General features: G+C 43.4%; 2 protein-coding genes across 2 annotated transcripts in view; both read left to right on the top strand.

Moving 5' to 3' along the window:
* Positions 1-1,131: 1,131 nt before the first annotated feature.
* On the top strand, positions 1,132-2,778 carry LOC108046768 (histone acetyltransferase KAT8). Its single transcript, XM_017126646.1, has one exon. The coding sequence runs from the start codon at positions 1,132-1,134 to the stop codon at positions 2,776-2,778; it is 1,647 nt and encodes a 548-aa protein (XP_016982135.1).
* Positions 2,779-3,795: 1,017 nt separating this feature from the next.
* LOC108046809 (dynein axonemal heavy chain 10) overlaps positions 3,796-17,374 on the top strand; it is a 39,251-nt gene continuing 25,672 nt past the window's right edge. Inside the window, exons 1-16 of the mRNA XM_017126706.2 lie at positions 3,796-4,947; positions 5,944-5,996; positions 6,136-6,259; positions 6,596-6,702; positions 7,485-7,705; positions 8,511-8,641; positions 9,012-9,640; positions 10,017-10,207; positions 10,602-11,196; positions 11,327-11,633; positions 11,696-12,085; positions 12,158-13,040; positions 13,097-13,450; positions 13,510-13,801; positions 13,876-14,034; positions 17,176-17,328. Coding sequence (XP_016982195.1) covers positions 4,362-4,947; positions 5,944-5,996; positions 6,136-6,259; positions 6,596-6,702; positions 7,485-7,705; positions 8,511-8,641; positions 9,012-9,640; positions 10,017-10,207; positions 10,602-11,196; positions 11,327-11,633; positions 11,696-12,085; positions 12,158-13,040; positions 13,097-13,450; positions 13,510-13,801; positions 13,876-14,034; positions 17,176-17,328 — 5,175 coding nt within the window. The 5' untranslated portion in view covers positions 3,796-4,361. The remainder of the gene's footprint in view (positions 4,948-5,943; positions 5,997-6,135; positions 6,260-6,595; positions 6,703-7,484; positions 7,706-8,510; positions 8,642-9,011; positions 9,641-10,016; positions 10,208-10,601; positions 11,197-11,326; positions 11,634-11,695; positions 12,086-12,157; positions 13,041-13,096; positions 13,451-13,509; positions 13,802-13,875; positions 14,035-17,175; positions 17,329-17,374) is intronic.

Below are 17,374 nucleotides of genomic sequence, written 5' to 3'. Positions count from 1 at the left end.
TTAAATGGGAGATGGGTTATTATTGGTGCAAGGTAGTCACTGCACATATGTACAGCACTAATTATGGGGTAAGGCTCCAGGGGCCCAGGACCCAGAACCCAGGATACAGATCTCAGGACCTTCTTGCAGTTGCCTTCGTTCTCAAAGGCACGCCCGCATCATTTAAAAGTTATTAAGCACAAATGCAAACAGACGAAGGCACCGTTCGAGTTGTCTCCAAGCCATGGTTGTGTTTATCAAACTCGTGTGACGTAGATAAATATGCAGTGGGTGCATGGTGCGAGGGAGGGGGAGGGGGGTGTTTGCGGGGTCCTGGCAGGATTCAAGCGGAAACCTGGCTACGCAAACAGAGACACTTATAGAAAAGGCACACACACACACACACACACACACACACACACACACATAGTACGCACATATGCAGAGCGAAGTCAATAAATTCTCATTTCGCTGGATGCGTGGAATATTTCACCTGCAAACAAAGTGTGCTATTCGCTACTCTGCTCTCCGCAGACGCAATAATAAATACAAATAAAAACATGACGCATAAAGATTACAGCCACCGCAAGCGAACGTGGTAGCGAAAGGAGCCAACTCATCCAGGACACACCGTCCCATTCCCACACACGCTCTCAATCCAATCTATATTAAGTATACGCACCGTTTGAACCATGCATTTTAATGATGTCTCCGTTGCCCCCGGCTCGTCACCTAATCTTTCACCCCGAACTCCTGGCCCCTCGCCCACATCCTTTCACGCTGTGACGACGTAAATGTTCATTTATTTTAATTAGTATTGAGCTGGGTTGTCCTCGCACTGGCGGCTTCGATAGATCAAGGTAGCTGGATGTGCCATGCCCCACTGAGCCAATATCGCCAAACATTTTCAACACTGAGGAAAATGGGGGGCATAAAGATTGGGTCAATCTGAGTAACAGAGATTTTGTAAATTATAATAACTTTTTCATTAAAAATATAACAATGCAATTTCAAACTAGGTGGCATCTCTGTTATTCGGGCGGCCTTACACGTTTCGATTTTTTATAATTATCGATATCACTTCACAAGTGTCATCTCGAAAAACCCTAAATCCACGTTTTTAAAAAGGATGAATTCACAATAAGATTAACCATGGCAGAGCAAAATAAGGACGATAAGAAGGAGCAGCACCTGGAGGACCAATACGAAAATATACCACGATCGGTAGATCATGGTCTGTCTGTGTTGAAAGGTGTGTCCCTGATCAAAATCCACGAGGTGAAAAATAACCTGGAGGATAGGTATAGTACCGATAGTGAAAGCTCATTAAACAAGCTGATTTATAAATTGTCTAGTCCTGTTCAGGAGAAGATTCCGCAGACCCCAGAGAAGTTATTGGATGAGAAGTCCGTTGATGTCGCCATCTTAGAGAAAAATGAATCATCAAAAACGATCCAGCAGGGGACAGAATCGATTTGTGAAACAGACTTGCATTCTTATTGTACTGTGCCCAATCCCGAAGTGGAAACATCACTTCCTCTATTGCTTTTGGAGAATACTTCAGACCCCCAAGCTTCTGCCTTGGGTGATGCCGATCGAGTCCCCACGGAAAAAGAGAACGAGAAGGAGCTCAGCGAAACGATCCGCAAGAATTCCCTCTTGGCAATTAACGAAATTCACGACAATGTGTGCTACATACGATGCGACGATGGTACCATTCACGAGGGACAATTGCTTCAATTTCGAAAATCAAATAACCCTGATATCCCCGACCAATACTACGTGCGTTATATTGGTCTGAACAAAAAACTAGATGGCTGGGTGGACGTTCATCGCATATCTGAAAGGGCGGAGGATTTGGAAAAGAGTTTGCCAGCCAAGAAGATGCAGAACATGACTAACCTCCAGAAGAATCAAGAGCTCAAAATCAAGAAACTAAACCACAAATCAAAAACAACCAAAAACATTGAAAAAGTTCAGTTTGGACGTTACGAGATCGAAACCTTGTACAGTAGTCCCTATCCTGATAAATACGCCAAGGTGCCGATCATCTACGTTTGTGAATTTTGCCTGAAGTACATGTCCTTGCGAAAAAGCTACTCATATCACCTGTACGACTGCAAGCAGAGAAAGCCGCCGGGGTACTTAATATACCGAAAGGAAGACATCTACATCTACGAGGTAGATGGCGACAAGGATAACCTCTACTGCCAGTTTCTTTGCCTGTTGGCAAAGCTCTTTCTTGAAAACAAGGGCTTGTTCTACGACCCGACTCCGTTTTATTTTTATATTATGTGCGTGAAGGATCAGGATGGCGAGCATATTGTGGGCTACTTTGCCAAGGATAAAGATTCGGAGGAGAACTTCAACGTGAACTGTCTCCTTGTTTTACCGCCCCATCAGCGGAAGGGATATGGGAAGCTGCTGATCGCCTTGAGCTACGAGATCTCTCGCAAGGAGGGCTTCATCGGCGGTCCAGAGAAGCCGCTGTCGGATATCGGCCGGCTTTGTTATCGCAGCTTTTGGGGCTACACCATTCTCGATTTGTTAAGAAACTGCTCCTCGACGGAGCAGATAACCATCAAGGAAATTAGCAAATCGACTGGGTTCTTGCAGGAGGACATCTTATACACTCTAAAAGCTATAAAGATGATCAAGTACTTTGAAGACCACCACATTATCTGCACTATGCCGAGCATTATCGAAGCACGCCTCAAACTGCCGCAGTTGAGGAAGCCAAGGCTGACAATCGACTCCAAATGCCTCGCGTGGAAGGCCCATACCAACACTACTGACTAACTTAAATTTTAAAAAATTCCTTCAAGTTACATCTACACCAGAAATCTGTATCCCTTTTTTTTGCTATCCCAATTGTCAGACAATTTAATTTTTATGAATTTAACCACAATTTTTTTTTGTTTGCACAGCAAATAAACATAATGTCTAAAGACTACTGAATATTGTTGCCCATGTTTTCGTTTACAAATGTTGATAATCGAAATTATCCTAATTTGATTTTTTTCTGTGTACCTAAGATGGTCTATTAAAAAACACATTAGCTAGATAACGAATTTTTAGGGAACGTGAAAGTAGGTAAAATCTTAGAATTAATGAAAAATCAATGACATCCCATGGAATTGATTTCCGAAGCACATTGGATTGGCTGCGAACTTTGATTGCGCAACTTTGATGGTAGCAACCAGAATATGCACTTTAAGTGAAGTCATCAAGGAGCTTGGCGGCAGTCGGTTGTTAGGCAATTTCAGAGCCTGCAAAGTTGACTTTTGCACTTGCACTTACTTTACTTAACCCACAATCTCACTCACTTTGCCGTGTTGACGGTGCCGAGTAAATATTTCCATTTATGGCCCTATACAGTTATTGAGCCACCGACCACGTTCCTGGGCTGCGGGGCCAGTACTTGACCCGGAGACCTGGCAACTGGGCAAGTCCCTGGCACGTTGCTAATGTGCATAGCCATTAAGTCAGGGCTGCGTGTTTTGTTTACGCAACGGCGTGCGCACCACAACTTGGCAGGAGGTGGGGCTCGGGGTTCCAAGGGTTCCAACAATGCTCCGGCATTGCTATTCGACTGTTGCATGTTGCAAGTGTGGCTGACAGGTAGCCACCGGGTAAGGAGAAGGAGAAGGCACCAGAAAATTACATTAAATCCGATGGAACGGGTGGTGGGTGGTAGTTGGGTGTTTTTCCCTAACAACAACTAGTCAAGGCAACCAGACCCATAACCGGGGGAATGGAATCAAAACAAGCAACATAACCATTTTAAACAACGCCACTATTATTCGACGTCTTTAAACAGAAATCAAAGTAAACCTGCTATATTTTCGTCAGGGAAATGGAAGTAATTTATATCAAACGTTGTTAACAAATTGTATATCTGTGTGGGCCACAGCCAACACTCCAAGTCGGCGTTCATATTCGGTTTTAGAGGGGCTGGCAACGGCCATCGCCGCAGCCGCAGCTGCAGCCGCAACTGTTGTCCTGGGATACACAAAAGGATTTGCAGACGCCCAGGAGTAAATACGCCAGCATAACGCGATAGGCGGAAACGAAACAAAACTGCACAGCGGCAGTTGAAATTGATTGAAAGAACAACAAAAACGGAAAGGTGGGTGAGCATCCAAGAAGGAGGAGAAGAAGGCATCCAAGAAGGAGGAGAAGGCATCCTGGCAGGAGAAATCCTGAGAAATCAAGGCAAACGTTTGATGTGCAGCCGCGCGAAGACGTCGACGTGGCAGCCAAACAACCAAAAGAGAGCAAGCAAAGGACCCCAGATCTGAATCCCACTCCACCCAATCGGAAACCCACTCCACCAGCCACTACCCACTTTGAAGGACCTATTCAAATAAGCGGATACCACCATGTCGCAAACCCAATTCGATTCCGCCTCGGAGAGTGTAGATGGCCCGCCCGAAACCTTCAGCAACGATGAGCCTCGCGTTGTCTGGCTGAAGACGATTATTTCCAACCTGCTGGGAGTGTTTGAACCCAAGTATGTGAATGCCACGATGAACGCAAATATGCCCGCCGTGGACGCTTTCTTCCAGCGACGCTACGAAACGCAAGACGATCTGGACTTCGTGGTCTTGTTCGTGTGGCGCACCTTCTACGACAAGCTTATTGAGGAGGAGATAACGGTGCTGGAGGAGGTACCACGCCCACCGCCCACAGTGCCCGATAAGAAGGGCAAGGGCAAAAAGAAGGGCGATGCTCGGATGGCGGGCGGCAAGTCCGCCGGCAAAGCTGGTGCAGCCGCAGGAGCAGCCGGGAAAGGACGCAAAAAGGCAGGACAGGATCAGGCAGCTCCAGCCGCTGGTGGAGATCAAGAGCACGCCGAGGAGGTCAACACTGGTGGGGAAACCACCGATGCCGAGGTGGAGGGTGAATTGGAGGGCGAGGAGGAGGCCACAGTCGCTGGGAGCGGAAAGAGCTCAGCGCGATCCCGCCGTAAGTATAAATAAAATAGCAAATAAACATTAAGATACCCTTTACAATACATAAAGAAAGTTTAGGTATACAATTTTTCTAATCAAAAGAACAGGAGTGTCCGTAAAACAAGTGGTTCCAATTAAACTTTTTCTTAAATATTCTATATTGTTACACAATGACAATTGGAATATACGTAACACATGTTTTAAACTAACCACTTAAATTTAAAAATTCATATATATGTTCGTTGATTGAAGACATCAAAATCCTAATATGAAAATCATATAATAAAATAGAAATTTAGAAAACTTAGCTCTCACGGTATGGATTAAATATTTATGTTTAGAGGGGATATATATACATTTTTGATTTGGGTATTGTGCCGGTTTTAGCTATACAATTACTTTTCTTTATCCCCAACAACATTATATAAATTTCAATAATATTTTCAGCCAGCTCTGATACTGAAAACGGTAAATATGATGCATTGCGCGAGTTTCCTTTGTTTCTGTCCAAAGATTTTAATTTCAAAAGTTTTAGTTTTTCAGTTTTTTCCCTCTTTCATTTCACCCGGTCTTCTCCATTCTGGCGATGCATAAATTTTTAGCCCGTCCAACTTGATATCAAACGAAAATCTTGGTCCGCACTTTGATTTGCGCTGCCCACTTCACATCATAAATATTTAAGGGCCTCATTTTCGTTTGTCGGTCTGAAAATTCATTTCTTTTGTAACTTTTAATTTGAATCACCGACCCACCCAACAAGCCACCCATCCAACTCATTTGATTTTCCATTGCCTGGTGCAAAGATAAGAGCAAAGTTTCGCCGGCTCATTCATTGCATTTAAATGGAAGCGCGCAACTTGCCACAATGCGAATTCCGCCCGCTGCACTTTGTTCCATCCCATCAATCTCAATCACAATTGTAATCGCGGAGCCGCAGTCGCTTACTCGCTTTTGACACGCCCATTTTTGCCCCCTTACTAATGCACCTTCCCGATATTCCCACCCAAAGGATCCAAGAAAAAGAAGAAGCCCAGCTATGTCCCCGTCTACGTGGAAGTGAAGGTGAGCATTTGTGTGAACAAGCCCTAATTGAAAGGCACAAAGGGTGTGCGAGAGATCCCTAATTGAAAATGGCTCACAACCCCTTAAAACCGATGTGATAAAACCTAAAACTAGTCAGTAAAGTCGCAACAAATTACAGAAACTGGTGCCAGCGTACGTAAAGACCCCACAAATACACTGCCACTTCGGGAAGATGGAGTCCGAAGACCTGGACCCGAAAATAAAATACATATATATTCTTCGGAAAAACAGGAGGGAGATACGTGAGTAAAGCACTAGGAAAATTTTGACAAAAAAAAACGGTTCAAAAACCACATCGATAAACAAATGATGGCCCTACATAAAATTCCAAATAAATGGCTACTTTGTATTTTAATACAAAGTCTTGAAATCCACTTATAATTTTTGGGAATGTTCGTCAAAGCCACTTTTCACTGTTTTTACTTAAGGGATTATAAAAAGGTCCTAAGAAGTTATTATTTTCCGATTTTCTCAACAAATCATGACTATCTAGAATTAATGTCAAGTAGTTCGTTGTGGTTTTACAACCCATTATTTTTGTCATCCTTATAATTTGTAAACTTTAATGTCCTTTTCAGCATGGTTCGATGAGATACCGACTTGCTTCGCACAAATGCCGCTGTACTTCCTGATTGGAACTGTCCGTGGGTCACTCATCAACTCGCTTCGCGATGACTTTAACTTGGTAAGCCTCCGAATTTCGAGCTCCCGTACGTTTTCCTCCGTAATCGGACATTAAAAGACGCATCACCACACCAAAATCACTCAAATTTGCACCCGATTCGCTCATTTCACACACCATAAAACGTTGTTCAATCAATCAAGGACTTTAAGGCCGATTCTTCATTGTTTCAAGCCTTCGCCTTTCCTTTGTCCGTTCCATGTCCTTTCGTCCTGAAGTCCGCTCTCCGACCGCAAAACAAAATGTTGTGACGAATTGTAATTAATTCCCGAAACAAGGCAGTCATCTATCAAAATGCCCGCTGTGCCGCAAGATTTTTCCGCTTGACTGCACCACTTGGAGAGTTGAGAGGATTTCGGGTGGTTCAATGGGGGGTTGGGTGGTACAATGATGGGTGGTTGGATGGGTGGTTCCATCACGCCTACTGAACCGAGCCTTAAGCGGTGACCGCCAACGCAAATTGCTTCATCATAGCTCCAAAACGGGCTGCGGTTTCCATTAGGCTGCCACCCAAGACTTCGGCCTTGCGAATTCTGCGGTCCACAAAAGTCGGAAGAAGGGGGGCGAGTGGTTCCATAATATTAGCTTTTGCATGAAAGTAAATTGGAAAATTGTTGCCTGAGAATCAGTTTTTGGCAAATCGGCGAACGGGGGCGAATCAATTAGAAAGTCTACACAGACCGCAGGCAGCCTCCAATATCCTGGCACTCCATCTTTGATTCCATTGTACATGTGCATTTGTTTTTTCTTTTCTTTTCTTTTTTTTCCCCCCTATACCAAACCAGGTTTACAAGAGCGCCATTCAATTTCAATTTCGCGAACCGGCCACAGCGGATAGCCAGCAAATGGACAGTTATGAAGGGCAGCAGGCTGGAGGTTCCAGAGAAGGAGGAGGAGGCGGCGACGCCGGCGAGGATATATCCAGCGAGGCCAAGGAATCGGGGCCGGGTCTATTGGAGCTATCCAAACCATCGGAATTTCGTTTGAGAGCGCTTAAACAACAAAAGTATTTAACTTTTAACAAAGGCAGAGTGCGGCATTCGCTGCTCCGCTGGCTTCTGGGCAAAAATCGGGGCCGGGTTTATTGGTTTCCAGCTGCTGGAGTGGAGGAGTGACTGGAGCTCCGATTGTGAATGCTGGCTTTCTTTTACCCCATTTTCTGGGCGAGATTTTTTTGTTGGTGCAAATTTTTGTTTGCCTTTGTTTTGCGCTTATCGCCGGTTACCATCGGCCACACAGTTGCCTTTTTTGCCTTTTCCCGCTGCCGATGCCGCTGCACAGAACCCTTTTCGCACATAAATTACAGCGCATCCGATAAGAAATTTTTATTTTTAATCGGATTTCATGCTACCATCAACGGCGCCGCTCTCCGTTGTCGTCGGTGTGCTGGCCGTAGTTGTTGTCTTCTGGCCATTTTCCATTTGTTTGGCAGGCAGCATTTATGGCACATCCTGGCGCGCCTCATTCATCCTTGCATTGGCCTTTCATTGCCGCCTCGCGAATGCCACTTGACCGCCACAGTTAAATTTTTCCCCTTTCATTTTGGGCATCCTATTTTTTCTTGCCTTTTTTTAACCAGTCAGATTAAAAAATGCCAACGCAGGGCGATCCGGAGTTGGGTTCATGTCCATGTCCACGTCCAGCGGAGTAGCCTTTGTTACGCTTTGTTTTCTGGCCCTTGTATTTGTTGCTCATTTTGCTTATCGGAGGAGCCTTTCATTACGCTTTGTGTTAATTTTGCATGCTGGCCGCCGTTAATTGTGTTTGTTTGCGTTTGTTTATTTGCCACTCCCTCCGATCCTTTTCTCCAGGAAGAAGAAGGAACAGGAGGCAGCGGCCAAAAAGGCGAAGGCCAAGAAACCGGGCACGGAAGCCACGGAGGAAGATGAAGAAAGCGACGCCCACAAAATCGAGGCCCACGTATCTTCCTCCGACGAAGAAGGTCAGTACATACTCCAAGAGAAATTTAATCAGTTTATATTTTGTTGGTTAAAATGCTAATGTCATTTGTAGGTTTCATTAGAAAGATCTTTAAATCTCTGAGCTTTAAATTATTCCAATCTTCTTAAAATATTTTCCTTTCTTAAATAAATTTAAATGGTATCCCTTTCCCTTGCATTCTTGTTCTAAAAATAGGTCTCAAAATATCATGTTTTCGTCATATAGGATTCCTATTTCATTTATAATGATTCAATGATCCTAGGTCACAGATCATTCAAATAGGATAGATTTATGTTTAAATATAATATAACAATATATAATATAATATAATATTTGGCATGGTTACTTACCCCATGTACTCCTCTCTTTAGTGGAAGTTAAGGTCGAAAAGCTTACGATTGCTCAGCGTTGGGAGAAGATGCTCAGTGAGACGAAGGCCAAAGTGGAGGCGGAGCATGCTGCAGAGGAGGCCACGCCCCCGCGAATCACTCCCATTCAGAGGCGTCTGCTCAAGGAAATCGAGGAGTTCCAGGGTGAAATCACATGGACCATCAACCACATAGTCTGGGCCTTTAGCCTGCCATCCTCGTACATTCTTCCTGGTCAGGAGGAGACCGAGTTCGAGGACGCCATCATCCGGGTGCCCGTCGACCCAAAAAGACTGGACCTGGTGATCACCTACACGCAACAGCAGCTGGAGGAAGTGGTCGATGGTTGGATTAAGTACTTGAAGAAGACGATGAAGTCGCTAACGGCTGCCAAACTGGATGACTTTACGCCGATGGCTGAGCATCGCTATTGGCACAAGATGGAGGTGGAGCTTTATGGCACTTTGGAGCAGTTAAAAACTGAATTCGTGGTGGCCGTTCTGCAACGACTGGCTGATGATAAGTCCCCGGTTTTGGCCGAGTGGCAACAAGTTTTGGAGAGAACCGAAGCTCGCTTCAAATTGGCCAAGGAGAACTCAGACTATTTGGGTACCATTACAGACTATTTGGAGGTGAGTATTCTATGTATAATTTTATGATGATTGCAGCTAAAGAAAGAAAAATAATTTAAAGCAAAAAGTAGTTTAAGAAAATATAATTATATTTACTTACATGCTCAGGATTCGGCTTGTTATCCAAAAACAAAACATTATTAAACTCGTGAAGTGAAATTGTCTGTGTAAAAACATTTGAACAGTTGGCAACTCTAAAGATTCAAGTTTCTTTTGGAACTACTGGTTCTCAAGAAAACGAGTTCTTTTCATAACCAAAACCTTACACAGTGACCAAGTTTTAGTGGCTGTCTTATTTAATTTTCTTTTAATAATTTAAATAATACTGTAAAATGCATAGAAAGACTAACAGTTTCCGTTTTCTTTACCTTACCAGAAAGTGCGCAGCTATGAGAGCTTCAAGATGGTGGTGCTCCAGATCCCCAACATAATGGTTGGACTGCGCCACATCTGGACCATGTCCAGCCACTTTTGCCGTGATCCCGAGATGCAGGTCCTGCTCTGCCAGATCTCGAATGTGTTCGTCCAGAAGGTGAAGAGCATCATCAACTTCGAGAACATATTCAAGTAAGTGAATTGGCCAAGTGCTTCGATTAACTTTTATTAATGAATCTAGAGGTGGGCACGTCATTGTGATGCTCGTAAAGAGTTTTTCGTGCGTGACGAAGTTTATACAATATATATCGCATACAGTCAATTGATTTGCCGGGAACTTTGATTTGACTTTTATTTTTTATTTCTTTCTATTTTTATTTTTTATTATTTTTTTTATATAAACCATATTAGTTTTAAGATTTTAATAGTTTTTAATAGTTTACGACATGAAATATTTGTATTTTAACAGTTCTGCAATTTGCCAATTATTCTGTTAACTAATTTTACCACTAATTGAAGCAACTTATCTATTTTAATTTGCTAATTAAGTTAGTATTCTCTAAACTAATTGGCTCCCCCGTTGCAGGTTCTCTGCGACCTACACCTACGAGACGGCCACAAACTGCGCCAACCTGCTGCGCTGCTGGAAGCAGGCCTACAAGCTCAGTCGCCAGCACATCGAGGATTCCGGAGCCGGATCCCGCTGGGAATTCGACAGTGTGGCGCTCTTCAACGAGGTCAACCACATCCATCGCGTGGCAGTGGACATTGCCTATGTGGGACGAGTGTTTGTCCAGTACGAGAATCTATTTGGGCATCGGCTAAAGGCTTGCATTGCGGATCCCTCAATTGTGGACAACCTGATGCGCAAGGTGTATCGCATGCTTGACGATCTGATCAAGAGCGTGGACTACGACATGTTCAGGCCAGGAAATTGGGAGAACTGGGAGTACTCGCTTGAGATGTTCAACAAGCGACTGGACAACGTGGAGAACGAGGCCAAGAACGTCATCGACCAGAGCATCAACTCGCTGCTGTCCTCTGAGAAGGGTCTGGATCTGGTCATCAATGCCATGAACATCGACACGAGAGCTGGTCTCCAGGAGTTTGTGTCCACCAAACATGAGAACCTCCTGCGCTTCTTTGTGACCGAGATCAATGCTGTAGAACGGGTTTTCACGGTAGGTTAACATATCAGAGATTATTAGAATGATACATAGAAACCTAACAATCCTTTAAAATACAAGAAAAATAAAAAAGCTTTTAATAACTGTTTCACCTTACACAACTTATTATTGATGTCCTTCCTAGAAATTGAAAAAATCTCCACCCATGGCCAAGCACCAACCGGCCAAAATAAGTGCCATATTCTGGGCCCGCTTGCTTGGCAAGAAGCTCAAGACCTCCGTACTGGCGTTCAAGAAGGTGGAGGATGAGCCGGCTATCCAAAACAGCTTCCTGAAGCGTAGCTCTTTTAAGCAGTACTTCGAGCTGATGACCGTAATGTTCCAGTTTGAAAAGGTGCTCTTTGAGAACTTTATACAGAACGCCACGTACTTGGTAAACACCACGAACCGTTCGAACGTGCTGAGCATTCGCATTTGCAGGGACACTACAAGTAGGATTTTTTCGTAACAAAATATTATTGATACCCTAAGCAAATAATTTGTATCTTCACAGTGTCCTATATATCGGATGCCGTCCAAACCCTAAAAGCAAAGCCGCGGGAACTGCAGATGGGTAGTTCGAGGCGCGTTACGCCCGTGAAATCGAGTCTTATGCCCGTGCAATCGGAAGCTTTTAGTGCATACAGTCTCGCCGAGTCGGGAACGGATCTGAGTTCCTCCTCGGAAGATGAAGCCTTGGTGGTGGGCGATACATCCCAAAAGAGGCTAATGTGTCGCATAAACCGGTTGACCGTGCTGGTGGCCATGATTATGTGGATGGTCAGTAATACGCGAAAAGCCAATGTTCAACTGCAGGAGTGCACGGCCTTTATAAGAATGGTCAAGGAAAAGAAGCCTAAAGATGTTACGGCTATGGATAAGCACTGTGTAAGGACATGCGAATGTAAGTGTTTCAAATTTAGATATTATCTTATGTAAATAAGGAGTCTAATCCAATTATCCATTTATTTAACAGTACTCCAGCGGGCCGAGTCCCAATATCTCCTACCCATTTGGCGCGAACTAGTGGAGGACAAAACCCTTATCGAGTATGACATGGACTTTGTGGTCAATTTAAAAAGGGACGTCTTCGATGTCCTATTTGAGGCTCAGCAGTTCGAGCACTTGGGCTTTACGCTACCCGCTGTTCTCCGCACTGCTATAATGAAGAAAGATCTACTTTTTAAGGACTACGAAAGGATGACAGAGGTGATCGCGAAGTACCGGGCAATCATCAACAACCTCTCTATGTCCGAGGTGATCTTCCTGCGGGGTCACATCTACGACACCGAACTGTTTATTCAAATGGGAGTGGGCCGATACACTTGGACCTCTTTTAACATTGGAAAATTCTGTGATCAAATCAACTCCCAGCTGCGCAAGCTTACCTCTATAGTGTCCCAAATCAATTTCATCCGCCTGGACTTGCGCTCTCGCATCGAAATGATAAAGAATTTCAATTTGTTCAACCTTGATGACGAACTCAAGACTGAGAGAAGATCTACGTCCTCTGACAGTAAGCGATCGTCAGGCGCGCAGGATCCAAAGAAGTTTTCCCAAAAGTTCAGATCGGTCACTGGCGAAACTGTGACCATGTTTACAATCGAAAAAGACGTGCCCGCGGAAGAGAAAGCGGAACAAATCTGCGGCTCCGGTATATATCCGTGCCAGGGCTATTTTGAACTTCTGGAGGCATCACGCAATCGAAAGGCGGCGCAGATGAAGAAGCTTTATGATTCCCTAGGTCCAGTTCTCGTTAAGTTGGAGAGCTTAGTACTGGGCACTTTTTCAGGCAGATCGGACCGGATGAAGACATACTACGAGTACTGGGAAGAGGAGACATTCAAGTGTATTGTTGAGTAAGAAATAGTTCATATTCTTCTGACTCTTATATAACTAATATCTTTCATTGCAGCATGACATATCAGAATCTGAAGTGCTATATCAACCGCCTACTCTCGAATAAGCCCATGTTTGAGGTCAACGCAGTGCTCCTAATGTCAGAGATTGTTCTGGAGCCTTCAGTACAGGAGCTGCAAAACACCATTGTGATCGCCACAAAGGACTATATCTCGAGGTTGAGAATCTTTACGCGCTGGATGACCGGCACTTGCATCGCCTGTCCTCTGGTAGAAATGGGTAAACAGTTCAAGTACAACTACACCTACTATGAGGACATTATCCAGATCAGATCCATTGTGGATTTGGTCATAAACATTCACGATTTGGCTGTAAGAGTTGCCAACGAAGCCAGAGGATTTGTATCTCAGTAAGTATGCTTTAATTAAGGGAGGATATGAAACGAAATGAATGCATTTCACCCCAAAGATTCCGCAAGTACTTCAATCTGTGGGCCTTTGAAAAGGGCTTCATTTGCCAGAAATTCTTGGAGAAGCAGGTGACGCTCATCGAAATCGATGAGAAATTTACATTTTACTCGTCCATTGTGGAAACGCTGGCCAACACCCGCAAGTACCAGGACATAAAGTGTGTGCGCATAAATTTGCAGCCCTTGCTGGAGAGCATAACGCAACATGCCAAGGATTGGTGCACCACACTGGGCGAGGAGCTGTTGCGCCATGTCAACGACAACATGAGGGCAATGCGTAACGAAATCAAAGTGAGTCTCGGTTCTGAAACATTTTCCACAATTCTCCCAAAACTGCCCTCCTAATCTGTGCAAATCTGTGGCAGACCCTCAGCCTGAATCTCAACAAGACGACACGCGAGCTGGAGGACTTCAAGTTGGTCATGACCACCATTGCTACGGTGCAGTCGACGACGCTGTCTAACGAGCAGAAAATACACGAAATGCAAGAGACCTTCACCATTCTCAGTGAGCATAAAATAATGGTAAGAATAATCTCAAAAATTCAATAGTGGATCTTGGAAACTTCGCTGATTTTATTCAATTTCCCTATCCTAATCTAATCCTTCTAATAGCTGCACATTCGCCCGTTTAATGAAAGTTCCTTAAGTCTGCCAACCATGGCTCGCTTATTTGTGTATTCAAATGAGCAGTTTAGCAAAAATCCCATCGAAATCCCAGCCGAGCTGGACTGAGACTACTGTCACTGTTTCTATTTCTGTTTACATATGCATATTCGGCGGTCCGTCTGGCCAGAACCATTTTGAAATGGCTTTCCGCTTTTTGGCGCAACCACCGCACAAATGGTTACGTAAATGCAGCTGCAGCAGCAGCAGCAACAGGACTATCCAGACCATAGTCCATGGTCCATAGTACAGATTAGGACCCAGCCAATGCTGCGTATCCGAATCTGTGTCTGTGAATACTGGCCATTTTGGGATCCGTTCGCTTCGTTTCGGTCCGTTCATTTATTGATGGCATTCCGTTGCGGCGGCGACGTCGCTTAGCTTTGGCCAGACAAAACGGAATTAACTTGCATTTTATATAAATTAATGAACGAATGAATGCATACAGCCAGACTCGGGCACTGTGTAATATATAAACAATTGGGGTCAAAAAAGTAGCTTTGAAGAAGTCTTTCATATTCATATTAATTACAATACTACAATAATATAATGTTTGTTCTTTTTTATCAATTGGAATATATATTTATATTATATGTATAATTCCTTTTAAAAGTGTATAATGATTTGCCATAATCGTTAGCATTTTTTTAGGATCAAAATCTTTGAAATATGTACCAATACTAAACAAAAACAAGAAAGGAAAGCTAACTTCGGGCGGAGCCGAAGTTGATATACCCTTGCAGAATACTCTGTAAATTATATTCTCCAAAATTATTCATATGATGCATTCTTAATACTCATAAAAAATCCCAACTTCCTAACTTTAAAAACACCAAAGTTATGGCATTTCCAATCGTTCAGTTATATGGCAGCTATAGGATATAGTCGGCCGATCCTTATGAAATTTGGTAGGTCGGATCGATTGGCCAAAAATAAAACCCATAGAAAATTCCAACTTCCTAACTTAACAAACACCAAAGTTATGGCATTTCCGATTAATCAGTTATTTGGCGGCTATAGGATATAGTCGGCCGATCCTTATGAAATTTGGTAGGTCAGATTGATTGGCTAAATATAAGACCCATAGAAAATCCCAACTTCCTAACTTTACAAACACCAAAGTAATGGCATTTCCGATCAATCAGTTATATGGCAGCTATAGGATATAGTCGGCCGATCCCGGCCGTTCCGACTTATATACTGCGTGCAAAGGAAAGAAGGGTGTGTGCAAAGTTTCAATTCGATATCTTTAAAACTGAGAGACTAGTTTGCGTAGAAACAGACAGACGGACAGACAGACGGACAGACGGACAGACGGACATGGCTATATCAACTCAGGAGGTGATCCTGATCAAGAATATATATACTTTATAGGGTCGGAGATGTCTCCTTCACTGCGTTGCACACTTTTGACCAAAATTATAATACCCTCTGCAAGGGTATAAATATCTTAATCAAAATTTTTGTATAAAAAATAATATGAAATGAAATTTGGTAGGTCAGATTGATTGGCTAAATATAAGACCCATAGAAAATCCCAACTTCCTAACTTTACAAACACCAAAGTAATGGCATTTCCGATCAATCAGTTATATGGCAGCTATAGGATATAGTCGGCCGATCCCGGCCGTTCCGACTTATATACTGCGTGCAAAGGAAAGAAGGGTGTGTGCAAAGTTTCAATTCGATATCTTTAAAACTGAGAGACTAGTTTGCGTAGAAACAGACAGACGGACAGACAGACGGACAGACGGACAGACGGACATGGCTATATCAACTCAGGAGGTGATCCTGATCAAGAATATATATACTTTATAGGGTCGGAGATGTCTCCTTCACTGCGTTGCACACTTTTGACCAAAATTATAATACCCTCTGCAAGGGTATAAATATCTTAATCAAAATTTTTGTATAAGCAAGAAAGAAAAGCTAACTTCGGACGAAGCCGAAGTTGATATACCCTTGCAGAATATTCTGTAAATTATATTCTTCAAAATCATTCATATGATGTATGTGTCCCAACTTCCTAACTTTAAAAACACCAAAGTTATGGCATTTCCAATCGTTCAGTAATATGGCAGCTATAGGATATAGTCGGCCGATCATTATGAAATTTGGTAGGTCGGATTGATTGGCCAAAAATAAAACCCATAGAAAATCCCAACTTCCTAACTTTACAAACACCCAAGTTATGGCATTTCCGATCAATCAGTTATATGGCGGCTATAGGATATAGTCGTCCGATCCTTATGAAATTCGGTAGGTCGGATTAATTGGCCAAAAATAAAACTTATAGAAAATCCCAACTTCCTAACTTTAAAAACACCAACGTTATGGCTTTTCCGATCGTTCAGTTATATGGCAGCTATATGATATAGTCGCCCGATCCGGCTCGTTCCGACTTATATACTACCTGCAATAGAAAGACAACTTTTGGGAAAGTTTCAAGCAGATAGCTTTAAAACTGAGGGACTAGTTTGCGTAGAAACAGACAGACGGACAGACAGACGGACAGACGGACAGACGGACAGACGGACATGGCTATATCAACTCAGGAGGTGATCCTGATCAAGAATATATATACTTTATAGGGTCGGAAATGTCTCCTTCACTGCGTTGCAAACTTTTGACTGAAATTATAATACCCTCTGCAAGGGTATAAAAATAATACTTTTAAAGCTACCATTTTGTCCGCACCTGTATATATTGGCATTGCAATGGCTGGGAAGTCCAAATGAAAATTTATACGGTGGCGGCACTGAAAGCTATGCCATAGCTTTTTTTCGACTGCCTTGTTGGCTGCGGATTGTGGACTGTTGGTTGTGGGTCAAAGGCGGTTGAAAGGGGGGCTGAACACCATGCTTCGCTGGTCGTTAGTGAATTTCGGCACTTTTCATGATTATTATTTGCACTCAGCTATAATTGAAGGGCACTGCTTAATTTTTATGTGCGTTTTATTTATATTTCGACTCGCAATTTAATTTCCAACCGCCATTGCAGTTCCCCTACGAGGACATGCTGATGGCCCACCACCTGGAGAAGCGCTGGAAAAGGCTGTTCCTATCGGCCCTGTATCGCTACGAGAAGCTGCAACCAATTAAGCAGAAATTCGCCGACATGACTTCCGTCGAAATCGATGAGTTCTGCGATGATGTAAGTTGTCAGAGGAAAAGGAAGGACCTTCCCCGGGGGTCCTTCC

Source organism: Drosophila rhopaloa, unplaced genomic scaffold (assembly GCF_018152115.1).
Source record: "Drosophila rhopaloa isolate 14029-0021.01 unplaced genomic scaffold, ASM1815211v1 contig_167, whole genome shotgun sequence".
Classification (NCBI taxonomy): Eukaryota; Metazoa; Arthropoda; class Insecta; order Diptera; family Drosophilidae; genus Drosophila; species Drosophila rhopaloa.
This window is presented reverse-complemented; position numbering and strand designations above follow the sequence as displayed.